A 16040-nucleotide genomic window follows, 5' to 3' on the forward strand; every position below is an offset into this window, starting at 1 on the left:
TGTGCGTCACGGCGGCCGGGCGGGGCCGGTCGCCAGGGGGCGCGGGGCCGCCCGGAGGCTCTGGGGCGCGGGGCGGCCGCCGGGGTGGGGGGCGGTGGGGGACTGGGGCTGGGGCCGGGGCCGGGGGCCGCGGGAAGCTGGGAAAGGGAGCAGGGGGCGGGGCGGGGCCCGCGGTCACACGGCCGTCCCGCCCTCGCGCGTCTCCGGCGCACTCGCCGCCACGGGGCGCACGTTGCCTCCACACGCGGGGCCCCGGACCCGGGTGGGAACTGCCGGCCCGACCCCGGGAGCGTGCGTCGCGAGGGTTTTCTTTTTCTACTCCACTTCTGGGACACTGAGGCCCATTTCAATTTTCCAGCCCCACTCGTCCGCCCCCCTTCTGCTTCTCCCCTCAATTCTCTAGATCCCTCAGGGCACACTCATATATCCCGCCTCTCCCTCTCTCCTTCTCCGGGCCTCACCCCTCCTCCGCGGCTGGGCTCCCAGCCTCTCATCCAACCACAGCTATTTTCCAGGAAGGGGGAGTGTGGGTGGAGGGGTTTCTCCAAACAAACCCAAGGCTTCGGAGTGAGAGGGGGCCAGGCTGGGGGAGAGACTGACAGGCTCTGGAATGTTCCAGGCAGGAGTAGGGTGAGGGTCCTACCGGGGTCTGGCCATGCCTTCCCAGCCCTGCCCTGGTGAGTGCCTTTTCCTCTCAACCCTGTTTCCCCCCTCTCCATCTCACTACAGAGGTGCCCCCCACAGAGTGGGGAGAGACTCAAAGGCATTCTTCCCTGGCCACCCAACACGGGTTAATGAGTCCCCCACGAAGGAACTACCAGGTGAGGGGACTTTTCAGCCCCTGTGGAGGCAGCAGGTGTAGAAAGAAGCATGCTGAAGGGGCATGAAGAGGCAGAGAAAAGGCACCCCAACCCACACACCCACCATAGTGCTTCTCCTACAGCAAGGCTCTGAACTGGACCAGGCCAGGCCCAGTTGCCCACACTGGCCAGGGGCCTGGAATGTCCTGGGACCCAGCCAGGGTTGGTGGGATAGGAGTGGGTTGCAGAGCCAGTGCCCCCTCTCCAGTTACACGCTAGGGGCCCAAGCCTGGCCACGGAGATACCTCCCTCTGGCCAAGGTACCCCGGGGACAGACTTCCTGACTTGGAAGGAGAATTAAATCTTCAAGGGCAAAGCCTCAGGCCAGGCCCATGCCAGGCAAGTCCAAAGAAGTGTCCTGAGTGGGCTCTCCTAAGGGGGCTCATCCCAGAGAAGGCAGGATTAGACCAGTCCCTTGGGCCTGAAGGAGGGAGAGGGAGGTCTAAGGACCAAGTGGGAGAAGGCTGAGCACCGGTACATTCAGTAAATACCATGCAAATGAGGGGAGGCATATTTGCGCGTTCTTTCAAGTGACAGCTCCAGCCGGTCAAAGGGCTGCTGTCCAAGGCTTGGGGCTGAGGACCCCTGGCCCTTAACCCCATTTATTTTTGGAAGATTACTGCCCCCCCACACCCCCCCACTTCCAAGGCTCCAGTCCACCTCCTTCCCTTGACTCTTGGGACAGGAAGTTGGCCATGTTCCCAGGAGGGAGGTAGGAGGCCCACAGAGGAGGGTGGAGTATGTGTTGGGAGGTGGGGGGGGGGGGGGGGCCCTGTCCAGTCCTTAGGACCTGGGACAGCTGCTGAGGAAGGAGAGCAGAGCTAGGAGAGCCATGAAGGTAGTACTCAGGCTTTGGGGGGCAGGGGGCATAGGGCCCAGCCCTAGGGTCTGGGTGAAGGGCCTACACAGCAGGGCTGGAAAGAGGGGCTAGGGACTGGGAGGTCTAGCATGAACAAGCCATGGAATGGGGGAACAGAGGGGATGACTGTCAGGAGCAGAGCGGGTGGGGTGCTCTCAGGAGAAGAGCCTCAAATGCCTTGGGCTGGATCAGGAGAATGGCTCACTCCTGTGGGCAGAACAATCTTGTGGCTGGAAGCAGGCCTTCCAGTGCGTATGGGGGCGGCAGGAGAGAAGCAGTGAATGCTTTCCTTTTCCTATACTTCACAACCAGTGAAACTGAGGCAGGAAGCTGGCTCTCAGTCCTATTTTCCCCGGCCCCTCAGGATGCACCCCGATTCTGAGCTGGCTGGGGTAGTGATTCCCAGCTCCCCCTTCCTCCCCACCAGAAGTCCCCTGAGAACCTGAGAGTTCAGGCTGGGAGACTGGCCTGGCCAGGCCTGGGACACAGTGTTCCCCACTGGCCCTTGAGCCCTGCAGGAGACCTAAATTCCCACCCTGCCCCCACCCTACTCCACTGGGGGCTGGATCTCAGGATCCTTGCTCATCCCTGGATAGGGTGGATCCCCTGGGCAAGGGGCAGCTCCACAGCAAGGGGCTGGGGGGCAAAAGATCCTGGGCTGACACTCCCAGCAGGGTAGATCCTGGGAATCTGATCTCCTGGCCTCCCCCACATCCCCCCCCCCCCCCCCCCACTTCCTGGAGCAGCGACCTGCCCCTTTCCCGCCTGCACTCCCCTCCACTTCCAGGGCCGGGCTTCTCCTCACACCAGCCAGACAGCCTACCCTCCACCCAGGGGAAGCGGCTGCCTCCGCCAGGCCGCTTCCAGGAAGCCCCGGGCCGGGCCCCAGCATTGTTCAGGCCCGCAGTCGGCACCCCAGCCAGCCGCCCGGACATCATGAAGTCCAGCGGCCCCGTGGAGAGGCTGCTCAGAGCCCTGGGGAGGAGGGACAGCAGCCGGGCCACCAGCAGGGTAGGAGTGCCCGCTGGCTGGGCAGAGGAGGGGCAGGGGTGGAGGGGTGGGCAGTGGGGGAGGGGACCAGGACTCAGGCCAGAACCTTTTCCCCTTGCCCCGAATCCCCTCACTACTATGCCCCTTTGGAATAGCCAGAGCTGTGGTGTGAGCAGCAGAAGTTTGGATTAAAGCAGAACCTGGTGTTCACTTTCCCTCCTCCAACTTCCCTGCTCTAATTCAGGCCAACCCTGGGGATCCTGGCCCCCTAAACCTGCATTCAGGTATACTTCATTGTAGGACTTTTCCAGGTACTACCGGGGAGCCCCGGGGCAGGGCCGAGATCAGGCCCCTTCCCTGAGCTCAGAAGTTTGGGAGAAATGGGGTGGAGGTGGCGAAGGGAGAGGGGTGGCCAGGTCTCAGAAGTGCTTTAGACACTGGGACTTTCCCCTGACGTCATCAGTGCATGCCGTTAATGTCAGAATGCACCCGAGTTTCCTAACGGGTCCAGCAAGGCTGGCCCATAAGAGTTCAGGTTGGGTTTAATCCAGGTTCTTGGGGGACAGCCAAGAGACCAAAAGTGCTGCCTGGGTCCCCAGGATGGGGGCCCTGGATGCCTATGACTCCATTTCCCCATATTTTATCAGCCATACCCCAAAAGAAGCAGCTCAGGGCAACATGAGATAATATTATGGGGGGGGGGGGAGCTTGAACACTTGAGGGAAGAGAAAAATGGGTAGAAGGGAGAGGAGGCATATGGACAGAAGATGAGTGGAGTGAACCCACAGTGGAGGGAGGGGGATGAGGGCCATAACGGGGCATCCCACTCTGGGTGGGGAGAGGCCCAAGAGGGCATCTAGCCCACCCCTTCCCCCATTCCATGCTGGAATCCCACTTGAACCTCAAGTGACAGGGTGCTCACTACATCCAGAAGTAGCAAGGCAGCTGAACATTTCCCCCAATGTCGTGCCTCTGTCTGCCAGTCTCTCCAGCATTACCACCCCCTCCTTACACAATTGCTGCCTGCCGCCTCAATGCACAATGAGTAAACATGTTGTTCTGACAGTAGGGGGAGGAGGGCACGTCAGCTGTCTGGAGCACGGGGACAGCGGGAGCCAGGGGAGTAGGACTGGCTCAGGCCACTCCCCGCCAGGTCAGTCTGGGTGCTGCGTGACTGACATTCTACGTTCATTTCTGGACCCCCTCCTGCTCACTCTCCACAGGGACCTCCATCTGGGGAAGGCAAAATGGGAGGAGAAATGGAGAACCCTCATAGAAGAAAAGTCAGAGAGCACCCCCCCACCTCCCAGATCAGGAGGAAAGCTCTAGCACCTGGTGTGGCAGTGACCGCGAGGGTTTCACACACCATACGAGGGTCCCGAGTGACCCGCAGAGAGGAGGTGACCCGTCTGGGGTGATGCAAGGGGGCAGATTCCACACACCATCAAGGACAGGCCCCATAAAAGCCAAGAAACAGCTGTGACCAAGTGTGTCTTAGGAGTTTAGGGGCTTTATCAGGATGGAGGAGAAAGAAACCAGGGTAGTGCTAAGACCCCAGCTAGTCCCAGAGATGGGTCCACTGAGAACTGACACCTCTGCCTGTGTGTCCTTCCGTCCCTAGCCTAGGAAAGCCGAGCCACACAGCTTCCGGGAGAAGGTCTTCCGGAAGAAACCACCAGTCTGTGCAGTGTGTAAGGTGACCATCGATGGAACTGGCGTCTCATGCAGAGGTGAGGTGCCTGTCCTGTGACCCTGAGAGCCTCTAACCCAGCACCATTGTGTGCACAACTCCAGCGGGTAGACTCACAAAGAGTTCAAACCGTAATGTGCATGCTGCCCCCTGGACAGCATGGGAACCAAGAGGGTGTCCGTCACGGGGAGCTGCCTCCCCTCCAAACAGCCCTTGTCCCCATGACGGACACTCCCGCCCCAACCCAGGAGACCCAGTCCTCTCCATTGCCTCCCCAGTGGACCTGTGATGGGGACTTCCCTCCCTCCCCCCTCACCCCCAGTCACCCTGGAACATTAGCCCTTGCCCCCTCCCTCCCTGGCCTGAGCGTACTACCCCGCTGCCTGACACTTCCCTTGAACTCTGCCCTGCTCCCCCATTCCATCTCAACAGTCTTGGAAATCCCAGGATCTGGTTCCAGGGCCTGGGGAGATGGGGGAGGGCTACCCCAGTATGTGCCTGCTAACCCCTCTCTTCTCCCCACCATCCCTCTCTAGTTTGCAAGGTGGCAACACACAGAAAATGTGAAGCAAAGGTGGGTACTTGACTGGGGGAGGAGGACTAGAGTCTCTTCCTCTGAAACAGGCTTCTCCAGCCACATCGGCATCAACCGCAGCCCCTCTCATCATAGGGGAACCCCTGCCGGAGTGGGAGAGGGTGCTGTACTGGGCCCTTTAAGAACCACCCTACTCCACCCCCTGGAGGGCTGGCCCAGGCGGGTGGACAGGAGACAGGGTTTGTCTTGGTGCTGTGCCCAGGCTGCAGCTGGCGAGAGGATGGGGGTGGGGAAGAGGAGGAGAATGAGGACGAGGAAGGGTGGGGTGGGTGGGTGGGGGAGCAGGATTTCAAAGACTGGGTAGCCGGATGGGCTGTGCCTTCCCTCTGGGGAAGGGTCCTCAGGATGCCTGGGTGGGTCTCGTCCTGGGCCCTGGAAAGGCCGGGCGGAAGGTACAAGCTGTAGATAGCACCACTGTCCACTGGGGACCTGAGGCAGCCCCATCTCTGAGGAGGTTCCCTCGTCCTCCTCCTGCAGTGCGGGGGGTCCCAGGGCCTTGGAGTTGGCCTGGGGGAGCTGTGTGCCCAGGGGCGGGGTCTCCCGGTGAAAGAGGCCAGTGTCCGTCCCTGGCCATGGCCTGCCTACATGGCTCTATATATAACTCCTGCCCCGCAGCTGGATGAATGGGGGTCTGTGTGGGCAGGGGGCTGGGAGCCAAGAGCAACAAGTGGGGGGCCTAGGGGTGGGGGACCAGAGAGGCCAGAGGGGAGGCTCCCTTAAATAGAGGAACCTCAGCTGGAGTGTGTGCCCATCTGCTGACAGCCCCTCCACCTTCTTGCTGAAGCTGAGGGGTAGCCCCATCGTCAAGCCCAGGAGACCCCATTTCAGCAGGAGCTCAGCCCCTCACTCGGGTCTCCTTCCAGGTGACTTCGTCCTGTCAGGCTTTGCCTCCGGCGGAGCTGGTGAGTGTGCTCTGAGATGGGGTGGGAGTGGCAAGGAACCTGGCTGAGGTGTCCAAAGGTCTGGTGGCCACAGAGAGGGCCCCCAGGAGGTTAGCTTGAATGGACTGCTGTGGGTGCCGGTCATCCTGAGGGACAGGAAAAAAATGAGCCCTCTGATCTTCTTGCCCTTGGGCCTGCTGGGGGTTAGGACTCCTCTCCCTTGGCCCGGTGCAGCCCCCACAGGAAGCCCGGCGTGCCCTCTCCACCATCCCCAGGCGCAGACTGGTCCCTACCCCCGCCCTAACCGCCCCCTTTTCCTCCTCCGTCTCCCTCTAGCGGAGAAACACGGCCCCCGTGAGGCGCATAGAGCACCTGGTAAGTGATGCTGGCGGAGGGGGCGGAAGCAGGTAGCTCTGGGAGTACGGACCCAGGTATCTTACGAAAGTTCACGGGACTCTGGAGCGGGGAGCCTAGAGTGGGGGGCACCCAAAGAGATGTGCACCGTCTCATCTCATCCACCAGGGATCCACCAAGTCTCTAAACCACTCAAAGCAGCGCAACACTCTGCCCAGGTAAGTGAGGGCGCCGGGGTGGTCCCATACCTCAGCCCGGCGCAGCGCCGCACCCCCTCCCCCCGGCAAAGCTCTCCTAGGCAGCCCCCCCCCACCCCGCCCCCGAGCGGCCCCACCTACCCTCGGGACCCCGAGGCCTCGCCCTCCCCTCCCATCTGCCCCCGGAGCCTCGCCCTCGTGCCTGACGCAGGCTTTGCCCCCTCCCCAGGAGCTTCAGCCTGGACCCGCTTATGGAGCGCCGCTGGGACTTGGACCTCACTTACGTGACGGAGCGGATCCTGGCTGCCGCCTTCCCCGCGCGGCCCGACGAGCAGCGACACCGGGGACACCTGCGCGAGCTGGCTCACGTGCTGCAATCCAAGCACCGCGACAAGTACCTGGTGAGGGCGGGGCCTTCCGCAGTCAGCCAATGAGAGGACTGGGAGGCCCAGATGGGCGGAGCTGCTGCCTGACGGCAAAGTCACGGAGGCGCGGGCCTAGGGGGCGGGGCCTCGGGGCCGCCGGAGCCGATAGGGAACGCCCCCGCTGGGCGGTCGTAGCTAGGCCGGGCCTTAGCGCCGTCCTCGTTTGGGAGAAAGACTGCTTAGGGTCGCAGCAGGGGACCGCGCCTCGCCACCCGCTGCCCAAGGTCACTTCCGTCTAAAGTGCCCTCTTTACTTGCAGCTCTTCAACCTTTCAGAGAAAAGACATGACCTGACCCGCCTAAACCCCAAGGTAGGAGGGGATTAAAGCCATTAAACTCAACTCCCACCCCAACAACCCCCCAGCTCCTCCTTATTAATAGTAGCAGTTGGCACCTTCCCAGGTGACTTTTTACTTGAGACACTCCAAAGCATGGTGCAGCGGGTATCAACCCCATTGTACCCATGAGGAAAGTGTTGAGCCTGTCGTGGACAACCAACAGTCTCTTGACTTTGGTTGGCCCCCACCGACCCCTACACCTGGTCCCTTTTCCATCCCCACCCATGTCTCTTTGCTTGTGGCCCCCCCCCCCCGTTGTACCCCCCCGCCCCCCCCCCCCCAGGTCCAGGACTTCGGTTGGCCTGAGCTGCATGCGCCCCCCCTGGACAAGCTGTGTTCCATCTGCAAAGCCATGGAGACGTGGCTCAGTGCTGACCCACAGCACGTGGTTGTACTGTACTGCAAGGTGAGCTGGGACCTGGGGTTCACAGGGCCGGGGTGACCTCAGCTTGAGGCCTCAGCAGGCCCTGCATCCATCCCTATCTTTCTACCCTCAGGGGAGCAAGGGCAAGCTCGGGGTCATCGTCTCTGCCTACATGCACTACAGCAAGATCTCTGCAGGGTGAGACTCCCTGACCCCTGACTGGCCCCTCCCCAGTGACCTGCCTCCCCCAGTTGGCCGAGATGATCCCTTCTCCCTGGAGCCCGCCTCTGTGTTGGGAGAGCCATTTACCATAAACTTGGCCTTTCCACCTCCTTTTTCTCACTTGTACCTCCTCCACCGTTCCCAGCAGAGGATTTTTGTCAGTTTCCTAGGGCTGCTGTAACAAAGTATCACAAACTAAGTGGCTAGAGACAACATAAATGTGTTGTCTCCACTCTGGAGGCTGGGAGTCTAAAATCGAAGTGTCAGCAGCTCTGCACTCCCGTGGAGACTCTGGGTAGAGCCCTGCCTTGCCTCTTTCTAGCTTCTGGTGGTGACCAGCAGTCCCTGGTGTTCCTTAGCCTGCAGCTGCGTCACTCCACTCTCTGCCTTGGTCGTCACATGGCTTTCTTCCTGTGTGTGTGTCTGTCTGTCTGTCTCTTCTCTCCTTCTAAGGACACCAATCATATTGGATTAAGGGCTCATTCCTCCTCCAGTATAACATCTTAACTAATTCCATCTGCAGCGACCCTATTTCCAAATAAGATCACATTCAGAGGTACATATCTTTTGGGGAGCCAAAAACCCAACCTATAGCATGGTCTTATTTCCCCATTTTACAGAGGAGGAAACTAAAACTCAGGGAGCACTTGCCTGAGGCCCAACAACTAGTAAAGTGACTGTCTGTGGGGTTTCTAGTCCTCTTCACCACCACTCTGGGCTTCCTCTAGCCTTGGGGGGGATCACACGTCTCCTCCCTATCCTGGGGCTTAGGGTTGAGAGGCCAGCTTGGATACCAGCCCCTAATCCCCCACGCTGGTCCTGCTGTCCCCAGGGCGGACCAGGCATTGGCTACGCTTACCATGAGGAAGTTCTGTGAGGACAAGGTGGCCGCGGAGCTGCAGCCCTCCCAGCGCCGGTGAGCAGCCTGGGTAGGGATGGGTTGGAGGAGCAGGCTCCCTCCATGGCTGCCAAGGCCGAGATTCTCTCGCTCATACAGCATACCTTAATGGAGCGCCTTCTGTGTACCAGGCACTGTCAGGTGCTGAGAATTCAGAACAAACACGGTCCTTGCTCTCATGGAGCTTGTGGTAAAGAGAGACTTGCGGGACAGTCAGAACCCATCTCTGTGACGGGAAGCAGAGATCTGGGGGAAGAGCATTCTAGCCAGAGGGGCCAGCAAGTACAAACCTTTGGGACAGCAAGAAGGATTAAGGTTAGATGCAAGGAAGAACTTTCTCGTGAGCTGGAAGATGTGAGGGAAGTGCTAAGAAGGGCAGGCTTTCCAAGTGGGGGGGGGGAGGCGGGTGGTGGTGAGCATAGCTGAAATGATACAAAGGGGCCTCCAGAGGAAGGGGCTTATGTTCTGACACACCCCCTGCCAGATATATCAGCTACTTCAGCGGCCTCCTGTCCGGCTCCATCAGAATGAACAGCAGCCCTCTCTTCCTGCACTATGTGCTTGTGCCCGTGCTGCCAGCCTTTGAACCTGGCACAGGTGAGTCTGCCTGGGGTGTGCTCCACAAGGAGGGCCGTCCCCACCCCCTCCATTCAGCAAGCCCCACATGCCTTCTCCTTCCTGTCCCTCCAGGCTTCCAGCCCTTCCTCAAGATCTACCAGTCCATGCAGCTTGTCTACACATCTGGAATCTAGTGAGTGCTCTCTTCCCAGGCCCCTGCTCCCCGCATTCCTGTTCCTCCAGCCTCCCCAGACACAGGGTCCTCCGGTTCCTGCCACTGCACCTAAAAACGTTGGCCATCATGGAATCCATTTTACAGATGGAGAGGCTGATGTTCAGGCTAAAGGTCTCTGGCTCAGGGCTCGGACTCCAATCTCCCAAGTCCCTCCTGACTCTTCATAGCTCCCCACCCCAGCCCGAGTGCCTCTGACTCAGCCTGTGCCTCTTCCTTCCTTCCTCAGTCACATTGCAGGCCCTGGGCCGCAACAGCTCTGCATCAGCCTGGAGCCAGCCCTCCTCCTCAAAGGCGATGTCATGGTGAGGGGACCATCCTGGGAAGGGGCAGGGGTGCAAGGGGTGGTGGTGTATCCTGCCTGCTGCACAGTCTCTGGGGACTCATCAATTCAAGGCAGATTGGAGGGTGGAAAGCTAGTCCCCTAGATGGGGGAGGGACCACCTTGAGGTTGAGGCCCCAGGCAGAGCTGCGGCCAGACAGTCCCCAGGGTGGAGGCACAGAGGAGACGCAAGTGGACAGGAGGGCCTGACCCCTAGTCTCCCTTCCCTCATCCAGGTGACCTGCTATCACAAGGGTGGCCGGGGGACAGACCGGACCCTCGTGTTCCGAGTCCAGTTCCACACATGCACCATCCACGGACCACGGCTCACCTTCCCCAAGGACCAGCTGGACGAGGCCTGGGCTGGTGAGTTGGAGACGGATGTGGGGGCTGGAGCCCAGGTGAGGGTGGGCAGGGGCCCGGCTCCTCACGGCCACTCCCCGCAGATGAGAGGTTCCCCTTCCAAGCCTCGGTGGAGTTCGTCTTCTCCTCCAGCCCTGAAAAGATCAAAGGTAAGAGCCAAGCCTTGGGTCAGGGCTAAAGGCTGTCTGTCCGTTTTCTCAACACCTGGGCGGCCCGTTCCACAGGCAACACCCCACGGAACGACCCCTCGGTCTCTGTTGACTACAACACGGCAGAGCCTGCCGTGCGCTGGGACTCCTACGAGAACTTCAATCAGCACCACGAGGACAGTGTGGACGGTGTGTGGGGCAGGCCCAGGGGCGGTGGGAGGTGGAGGTTTGAGGGGCACACTCCTTCCTCCCAGGCAGATCCCCCTCCCGAGGGACACCCCTGAAGTGGAGTCCCCTGCACTGTTCCCTCTCTTTGACTCCCTCTCTCTCCTTTCTTCCTGCTTGCCCTCCCTCCCTGGTCCTGTCCCCACTCAGGCTCCCCGACACACACCCGGGGACCCCTGGATGGCAGTCCTTACGCCCAGGTGCAGCGGGCCCCCCGCCAGAGCCCACCGGCGCCCTCTCCAGAGCCACCTCCACCCCCCATGCTCTCTGTCAGCAGCGACTCCGGCCATTCGTCCACACTGACCACGGAGCCGGCTGCCGAGTCCCCTGGCCGGCCACCCCCAACGGCTGCGGAACGACAGGAGCTAGACCGCCTCCTGGGAGGCTGTGGAGTGGCCGGTGGGGGCCGGGGAGCCGGGCGCGAGACGGCCATCCTGGATGACGAAGAGCAGCCGCCCGTGGGCGGAGGCCCCCACCTCGGAGTGTATTCAGGCCACAGACCCAGCCTCAGCCGCCACTGCTCCTGCCGCCAGGGCTACCGGGAGCCCTGCGGGGTCCCCAATGGGGGCTACTACCGGCCAGAGGGAACCCTGGACAGGCGGCGGCTGGCCTATGGGGGCTACGAGGGGCACCCCCAGGGCTACGCCGAGGCCTCTGTGGAGAAGAGGCGCCTCTGCCGATCCCTGTCTGAGGGGCCGTATCCCTACCCCCCTGAGCTGGGGAAACCAGCCAACGGGGACTTCGGCTACCGTTCCCCAGGCTACCGGGAGGTGGTGATCGTGGAGGACCCTGGGATGCCTGCCCTGTGCTCCTGCCCCGCCTGTGAGGAGAAGCTGGCGCTGCCCACTGCAGCCCTATATGGGCTGAGGCTGGAGAGGGAGGCTGGAGAGGGGTGGGCGGGCGAGGCTGGCAAGGCTCTCCTGCACCCGGTGCGGTCCGGGCACCCACTGCCCCTGCTGGTGCCTGCCTGCGGGCATCACCACACCCCGATGCCCGACTACAGCTGCCTGAAGCCACCCAAGGCAGGCGAGGAAGGGCATGAGGGCTGCTCCTACGCCCTGTGCCCTGAAGGCAGGTATGGGCCTCCAGGGTATCCTGCCCTGGTGACATATGGCTATGGAGGAGCCGTTCCCAGTTACTGCCCAGCATATGGCCGGGTGCCTCATAGCTGTGGCTCTTCAGGTGAGGGCAGAGGGTATTCCAGTTCCGGTGCCCACTCCCCACGGGCTGGCTCCATTTCCCCGGGCAGCCCGCCCTACCCACAATCCAGGAAGCTGAGCTACGAGATCCCTGCAGAGGAGGGAGGGGACAGGTACCCCATGCCTGGGCACCTGGCCCCCGCAGGAGCCTTGGCATCTGCAGGTGAGGGCATTGGGGTGGGGAGTGCCCGGGGAAGAGGAGGGTTCTGGAAGATGGAAGGTGGGGGAAGGTGCAGAATGAGAAAGAGCTAAGCCAGACAAAAGGGACTTTTCCGGCTCACGGCCCCTTCTCCCACCTTCCCTACAGAATCACCTGAGCCAGCATCCTGGAGGGAGGGCCCCAGCGGGCACAGCACCCTGCCTCGGTCTCCCTGTGATGCTCAGTGCAGTGCCTCTTCTGAGTTGTCTGGTCCCTCCACGCCCCTGCACACCAGCAGCCCAGTCCAGGGCAAGGAAAGGTATACAGAGGGGCCGGGGCTGTTCAGGCACTGAAGCTGGGGGTGGGGGCAGCTCACACGGGGGCTCCGCAGCCCTACCAATGTACTGACCACCTGCCCGCCCTCCCAAACTGCAGCACCCGACGGCAGGACACCACGTCCCCCACCTTGGTGCCCACTCAGAGACTAAGTCCTGGCGAGGCTTTGCCGTCCGTTCCCCAGGGAAGCGCTGAAAAAGCTCCCGAGCTGCCAGCGAGAAGTGGGCTTGAGCTTCCAGCCCCTGGCCCCTTCTCCCCCACCTCCCCGCCCAGCTCACCCAAGGACTGGCCTCAGGAGAAGAGTCCGGGGAGCCGCTCAGACAGCGCCAGTCCGAGGGGCCCTGTGCCCACCACACTGCCTGGCCTCCGCCATGCCCCCTGGCAGGGACTTCGAGACCCCCCAGATAGCCCGGATGGGTCCCCCCTCACCCCTGTGCCTACCCAGATGCCCTGGCTTGTGGCCAGCCCAGAGCCGCCTCAGAGCTCACCCACGCCTGCCTTCCCCCTGGCTGCATCCTATGACGTCAACGGCCCCACCCAGCCCCCACTTCCCGAGAAACGCCATTTGCTGGGACCTGGGCAACAGCCAGGACCCTGGGGCCCAGAGCAGGCATCACCACCAGCCAGAGGCACCAGTCACCATGTCACCTTTGCACCTCTGCTCCCGGATAATGTCCCCCAACCCCCAGGTATAAAGGCCTTGGGGAGGGTGGGGCCCCCTTGGGAGAACCCTGTCTGCCAAGGAGGGGCATGGCACGGGCACTGGGAAGCACTGGGCCAAGCTCAGTCCCTCCCTGTCCTAGAGCCCCCTATGCAAGAGAGCCAGAGCAATGTCAAGTTCGTCCAGGATACATCCAAGTTCTGGTACAAACCACACCTGTCCCGTGACCAAGGTGAGAAGGCAGCCTGCCCCACCCCTCCCGTTTTATAGCCCCTCTGGGGCTCTGTCTTGGCTTAAGAACCCATCCTTCCAGTTAACACCCTTGGTGCCTCCTCCCTTTTCTCAGCAGGTTTACCCCAGGCAGTCTCTCACTAGCAGGTGGTTCTGGGCTCTGGGCCCACGGAGGTTTCAACTCAACACTGTCAATACCCTTTTAACTCTGAAGTTCCATCCCCAGGTGCCCCAAAACACCACGGCTGTTAGGGTGAAAGGCCTAGGGAGCTTGGGTAGCAGAGGTAGAGAGGGGCTACTTGGGGCTCAATCCACCACTGTGAAAACTTCTCCCACCTCCCCCCAGCCATTGCTCTGCTGAAGGACAAGGACCCTGGGGCCTTCCTGATCAGGGACAGTCATTCATTCCAAGGAGCCTACGGGCTGGCCCTCAAAGTGGCCACACCTCCACCCAGCGCCCAACCCTGGAAAGGTAAAGAATGCCCACACCTGGGGGAGAAGGGGAGTGGAGTGGGGGGGAGGCACCAGAGACAAGACAAGGCAGGGTAGGCCATGCCACTTCTTGGTGGGGAGAGGCAGGAAGTGACCTCTCCGGCACTGGAAAGAATCCCAGCACAGGAGAAAACCGGAATCTGGAATCTGATAAAGTCTATTTCTTCTCTCCTCTCCACCCGGCCTCCTCCCCTCCCCTCAGGGGACCCCTTGGAACAGCTGGTCCGTCATTTTCTCATTGAGACTGGGCCCAAAGGGGTGAAGATCAAAGGCTGTCCCAGTGAGCCCTACTTTGGTGAGGCACAGGGGCCAAGGGGGTCTCAGGAGGGTGGAGGGAGAGCTGGGGAGGGGGGGATACCTGTGGGCACCTCAGGGCTTCTGTCACCTCCCCCTGCAGGCAGCCTGTCGGCCCTGGTGTCCCAGCACTCCATCTCCCCACTGTCCCTGCCCTGCTGCCTGCGCATCCCCAGCAAAGGTGGGTGCTTGTGATCTGCCCTCCCGCCTCTCCTCACCCGCTGCAGCCCAAGGCAGCATCCCCAGGTCCTGGCTCCCAGCCTGCCTTCCCTTGGGACAACAGAGTTCTCCAGCTCCTAGGGAACGTGACTCCCTGCTGACCTTCCCTGTTGGCCCTCATTGCCCCCAGATCCTCTAGAGGAGACTCCAGAGACCCCAGTGCCGGCCAACATGAGCACGGCAGCCGACCTCCTACGTCAGGGTGCCGGTAGGACCTCTCCCTCCCTTCTCTCCCTGGGTGCAAAGTGGGGTCCTACGTGTGCAGGCACGGGGCACTGAAAGGCCCTGAGGTGGGTGGGCCCCTATATTTGCAGTGGGGGTGGGAAAGGGGGTCCTCAGTCTAGGACCTCAAATTCATGAACATGAAAATCTTTGGAGGGAGGCTTGTTAGAATGCAGATTGTCAGGCCTCTTTCAAGCATTTCCGACTGTAGATCTGGCAGAGTCGCAGAATCTGCCTTTTTAACAAGTGACCTGGATTCTAACGAATTTTGAGCAGCACTAGCTGGGGAAGGCGCAAGAAAGAGCTGGCGGTGTGGGGCGATAGGGGAAGACAGACCTGGGTGCTGGCAGAGCCGGCGCTCCCCTCCAGCCCTCTCTTGCCCTCATAGCCTGCAGCGTGCTCTACCTGACCTCAGTGGAGACAGAGTCACTGACGGGCCCCCAAGCGGTGGCCCGGGCCAGCTCTGCAGCTCTGAGCTGCAGCCCCCGGCCAACCCCAGCCATCGTGCACTTCAAGGTCTCAGCCCAGGGCATTACGCTGACGGACAACCAAAGGAAGTGAGTGTGTGCGCCCAGCCCCTGGGGGACCCTAGGGACCCCCGGTTCCGGTTGTGACTTTCCCCACGATCCTCCTTGCAGGCTCTTCTTTCGCCGCCATTATCCAGTGAACAGCATCACCTTCTGCAGCACTGATCCTCAGGACCGGAGGTGAGCCTCCCTCTCGACCCTTTCTTTGCTCCCATAACTCCACGCTCCTGTCAGGTTCCCCCAGACCAGAAAGTCCCCTGCCCCAGCCCTCCTCCTCCGGTAGCCAGACCCTGGGTGCATTCCGTCACGGTTCTTCTTTTTCTGCAGATGGACCAACCCCGACGGGACCACCTCCAAGTAAGCCTCCCCACGGGTGCATCTCTTCCCTCCCTGGGACAGAGGAGCTGCCTTCCTCCCCACCCCTGGCTTTGCAGTCCTTTGTGGAAGGCATGCTGAGCCCCCTCCCCACACTGCCTCTGTGCCCCTAGGATCTTTGGTTTCGTGGCCAAGAAGCCGGGAAGTCCCTGGGAGAACGTGTGTCACCTCTTTGCAGAGCTTGACCCAGATCAGCCTGCTGGCGCCATTGTCACCTTCATCACCAAAGTCCTACTGGGTCAGAGAAAGTGAAGGAAGGCCACAAGCTCAGAGCCCACTTCAACACCGCGCACCTCTCAGCACCCCACAGTCCTCACTTCCCCTGGCCTGGGCCGGGGAGACCCAGGAGCCAGCCCCTCCCTTAGGAATGGGGAGTGGGCATCAGCCTGGGACACTGCTCTCCTTCCCTGCCCCCAGCCTGCTAAGCCAAGTGGATGGGCCTGTGAGATGACCTTGCACGTGAGCAGATGGCAGAGATGGGTGTGTGAAGGGTGAGGAGGCATGAGCGGTTGAGCCCTGGAGGGGATCTGGACAGCCCCACCTGCACGAGAAGAGAACATCAGCCCAGAGGGGAAAGCGGGCCTGCCAGCTCCACCCAGCTGCAGGTCCCAGCCTGGCAGGGAGAGGGGGAAGAGGTGTGGGGAGCAAGGCACGCCCTCCTCCGCCTCCCCCTCTGAGCAGAGAGATCAGAGTGGGATCACATGAAAAGGGGGGGGAAAGAGTCTATTTTTGTCTAATAAAGAAATTCTATAACATTTACTCAGAATTGGAGTTGTACCTTGTTCATGGGAAGGTCAAAGCATCTCCTCGGGGCACTTGGGGGC

General features: G+C 61.4%; 1 protein-coding gene across 3 annotated transcripts; it reads left to right on the forward strand.

The window, feature by feature from the left end:
* The first annotated feature begins 1638 nt into the window (after nucleotides 1-1638).
* Nucleotides 1639-15975, forward strand: TNS2 (tensin 2). 3 transcript variants are annotated; one of them, XM_049625553.1, is made up of 29 exons: nucleotides 1639-1698; nucleotides 4331-4439; nucleotides 4936-4973; nucleotides 5858-5896; nucleotides 6212-6250; nucleotides 6398-6447; nucleotides 6656-6827; nucleotides 7111-7161; nucleotides 7472-7594; nucleotides 7686-7750; nucleotides 8607-8690; nucleotides 9157-9269; nucleotides 9363-9423; nucleotides 9692-9767; nucleotides 10021-10150; nucleotides 10231-10296; nucleotides 10372-10485; nucleotides 10672-11883; nucleotides 12028-12178; nucleotides 12295-12884; nucleotides 12999-13088; nucleotides 13434-13559; nucleotides 13782-13874; nucleotides 13977-14054; nucleotides 14223-14300; nucleotides 14703-14871; nucleotides 14953-15021; nucleotides 15169-15198; nucleotides 15330-15975. In XM_049625553.1, exons 1-29 carry the CDS (start codon nucleotides 1693-1695, stop codon nucleotides 15466-15468), a joined length of 4161 nt encoding a protein of 1386 aa, XP_049481510.1. In that variant the 5' UTR covers nucleotides 1639-1692; the 3' UTR covers nucleotides 15469-15975. The 3 variants fall into 3 exon arrangements, with proteins under 3 accessions (XP_049481510.1, XP_049481509.1, XP_049481511.1); XM_049625552.1 differs by lacking the exon at nucleotides 1639-1698 and adding an exon at nucleotides 2486-2730; XM_049625554.1 differs by lacking the exons at nucleotides 1639-1698; nucleotides 4331-4439; nucleotides 4936-4973; ... (5 more) ...; nucleotides 7472-7594; nucleotides 7686-7750 and adding an exon at nucleotides 8249-8330.
* The last annotated feature ends 65 nt before the right edge of the window (nucleotides 15976-16040 follow it).

Source organism: Panthera uncia, chromosome B4, assembly GCF_023721935.1.
Source record: "Panthera uncia isolate 11264 chromosome B4, Puncia_PCG_1.0, whole genome shotgun sequence".
Lineage (NCBI taxonomy): Eukaryota > Metazoa > Chordata > Mammalia > Carnivora > Felidae > Panthera > Panthera uncia.

Excerpts from the sequence above, each read along its gene's own strand:
- TNS2 (XM_049625552.1), top strand. The coding sequence starts at position 2,656 with ATGAAGTCCAGCGGCCCCGTGGAGAGGCTGCTCAGAGCCCTGGGGAGG. Across the intron at positions 14,872-14,952 it reads CTGACGGACAACCAAAGGAA|GCTCTTCTTTCGCCGCCATT; the intron begins GTGAGTGTGTGC and ends TCCTCCTTGCAG. Across the intron at positions 15,199-15,329 it reads CCCGACGGGACCACCTCCAA|GATCTTTGGTTTCGTGGCCA; the intron begins GTAAGCCTCCCC and ends CTGTGCCCCTAG.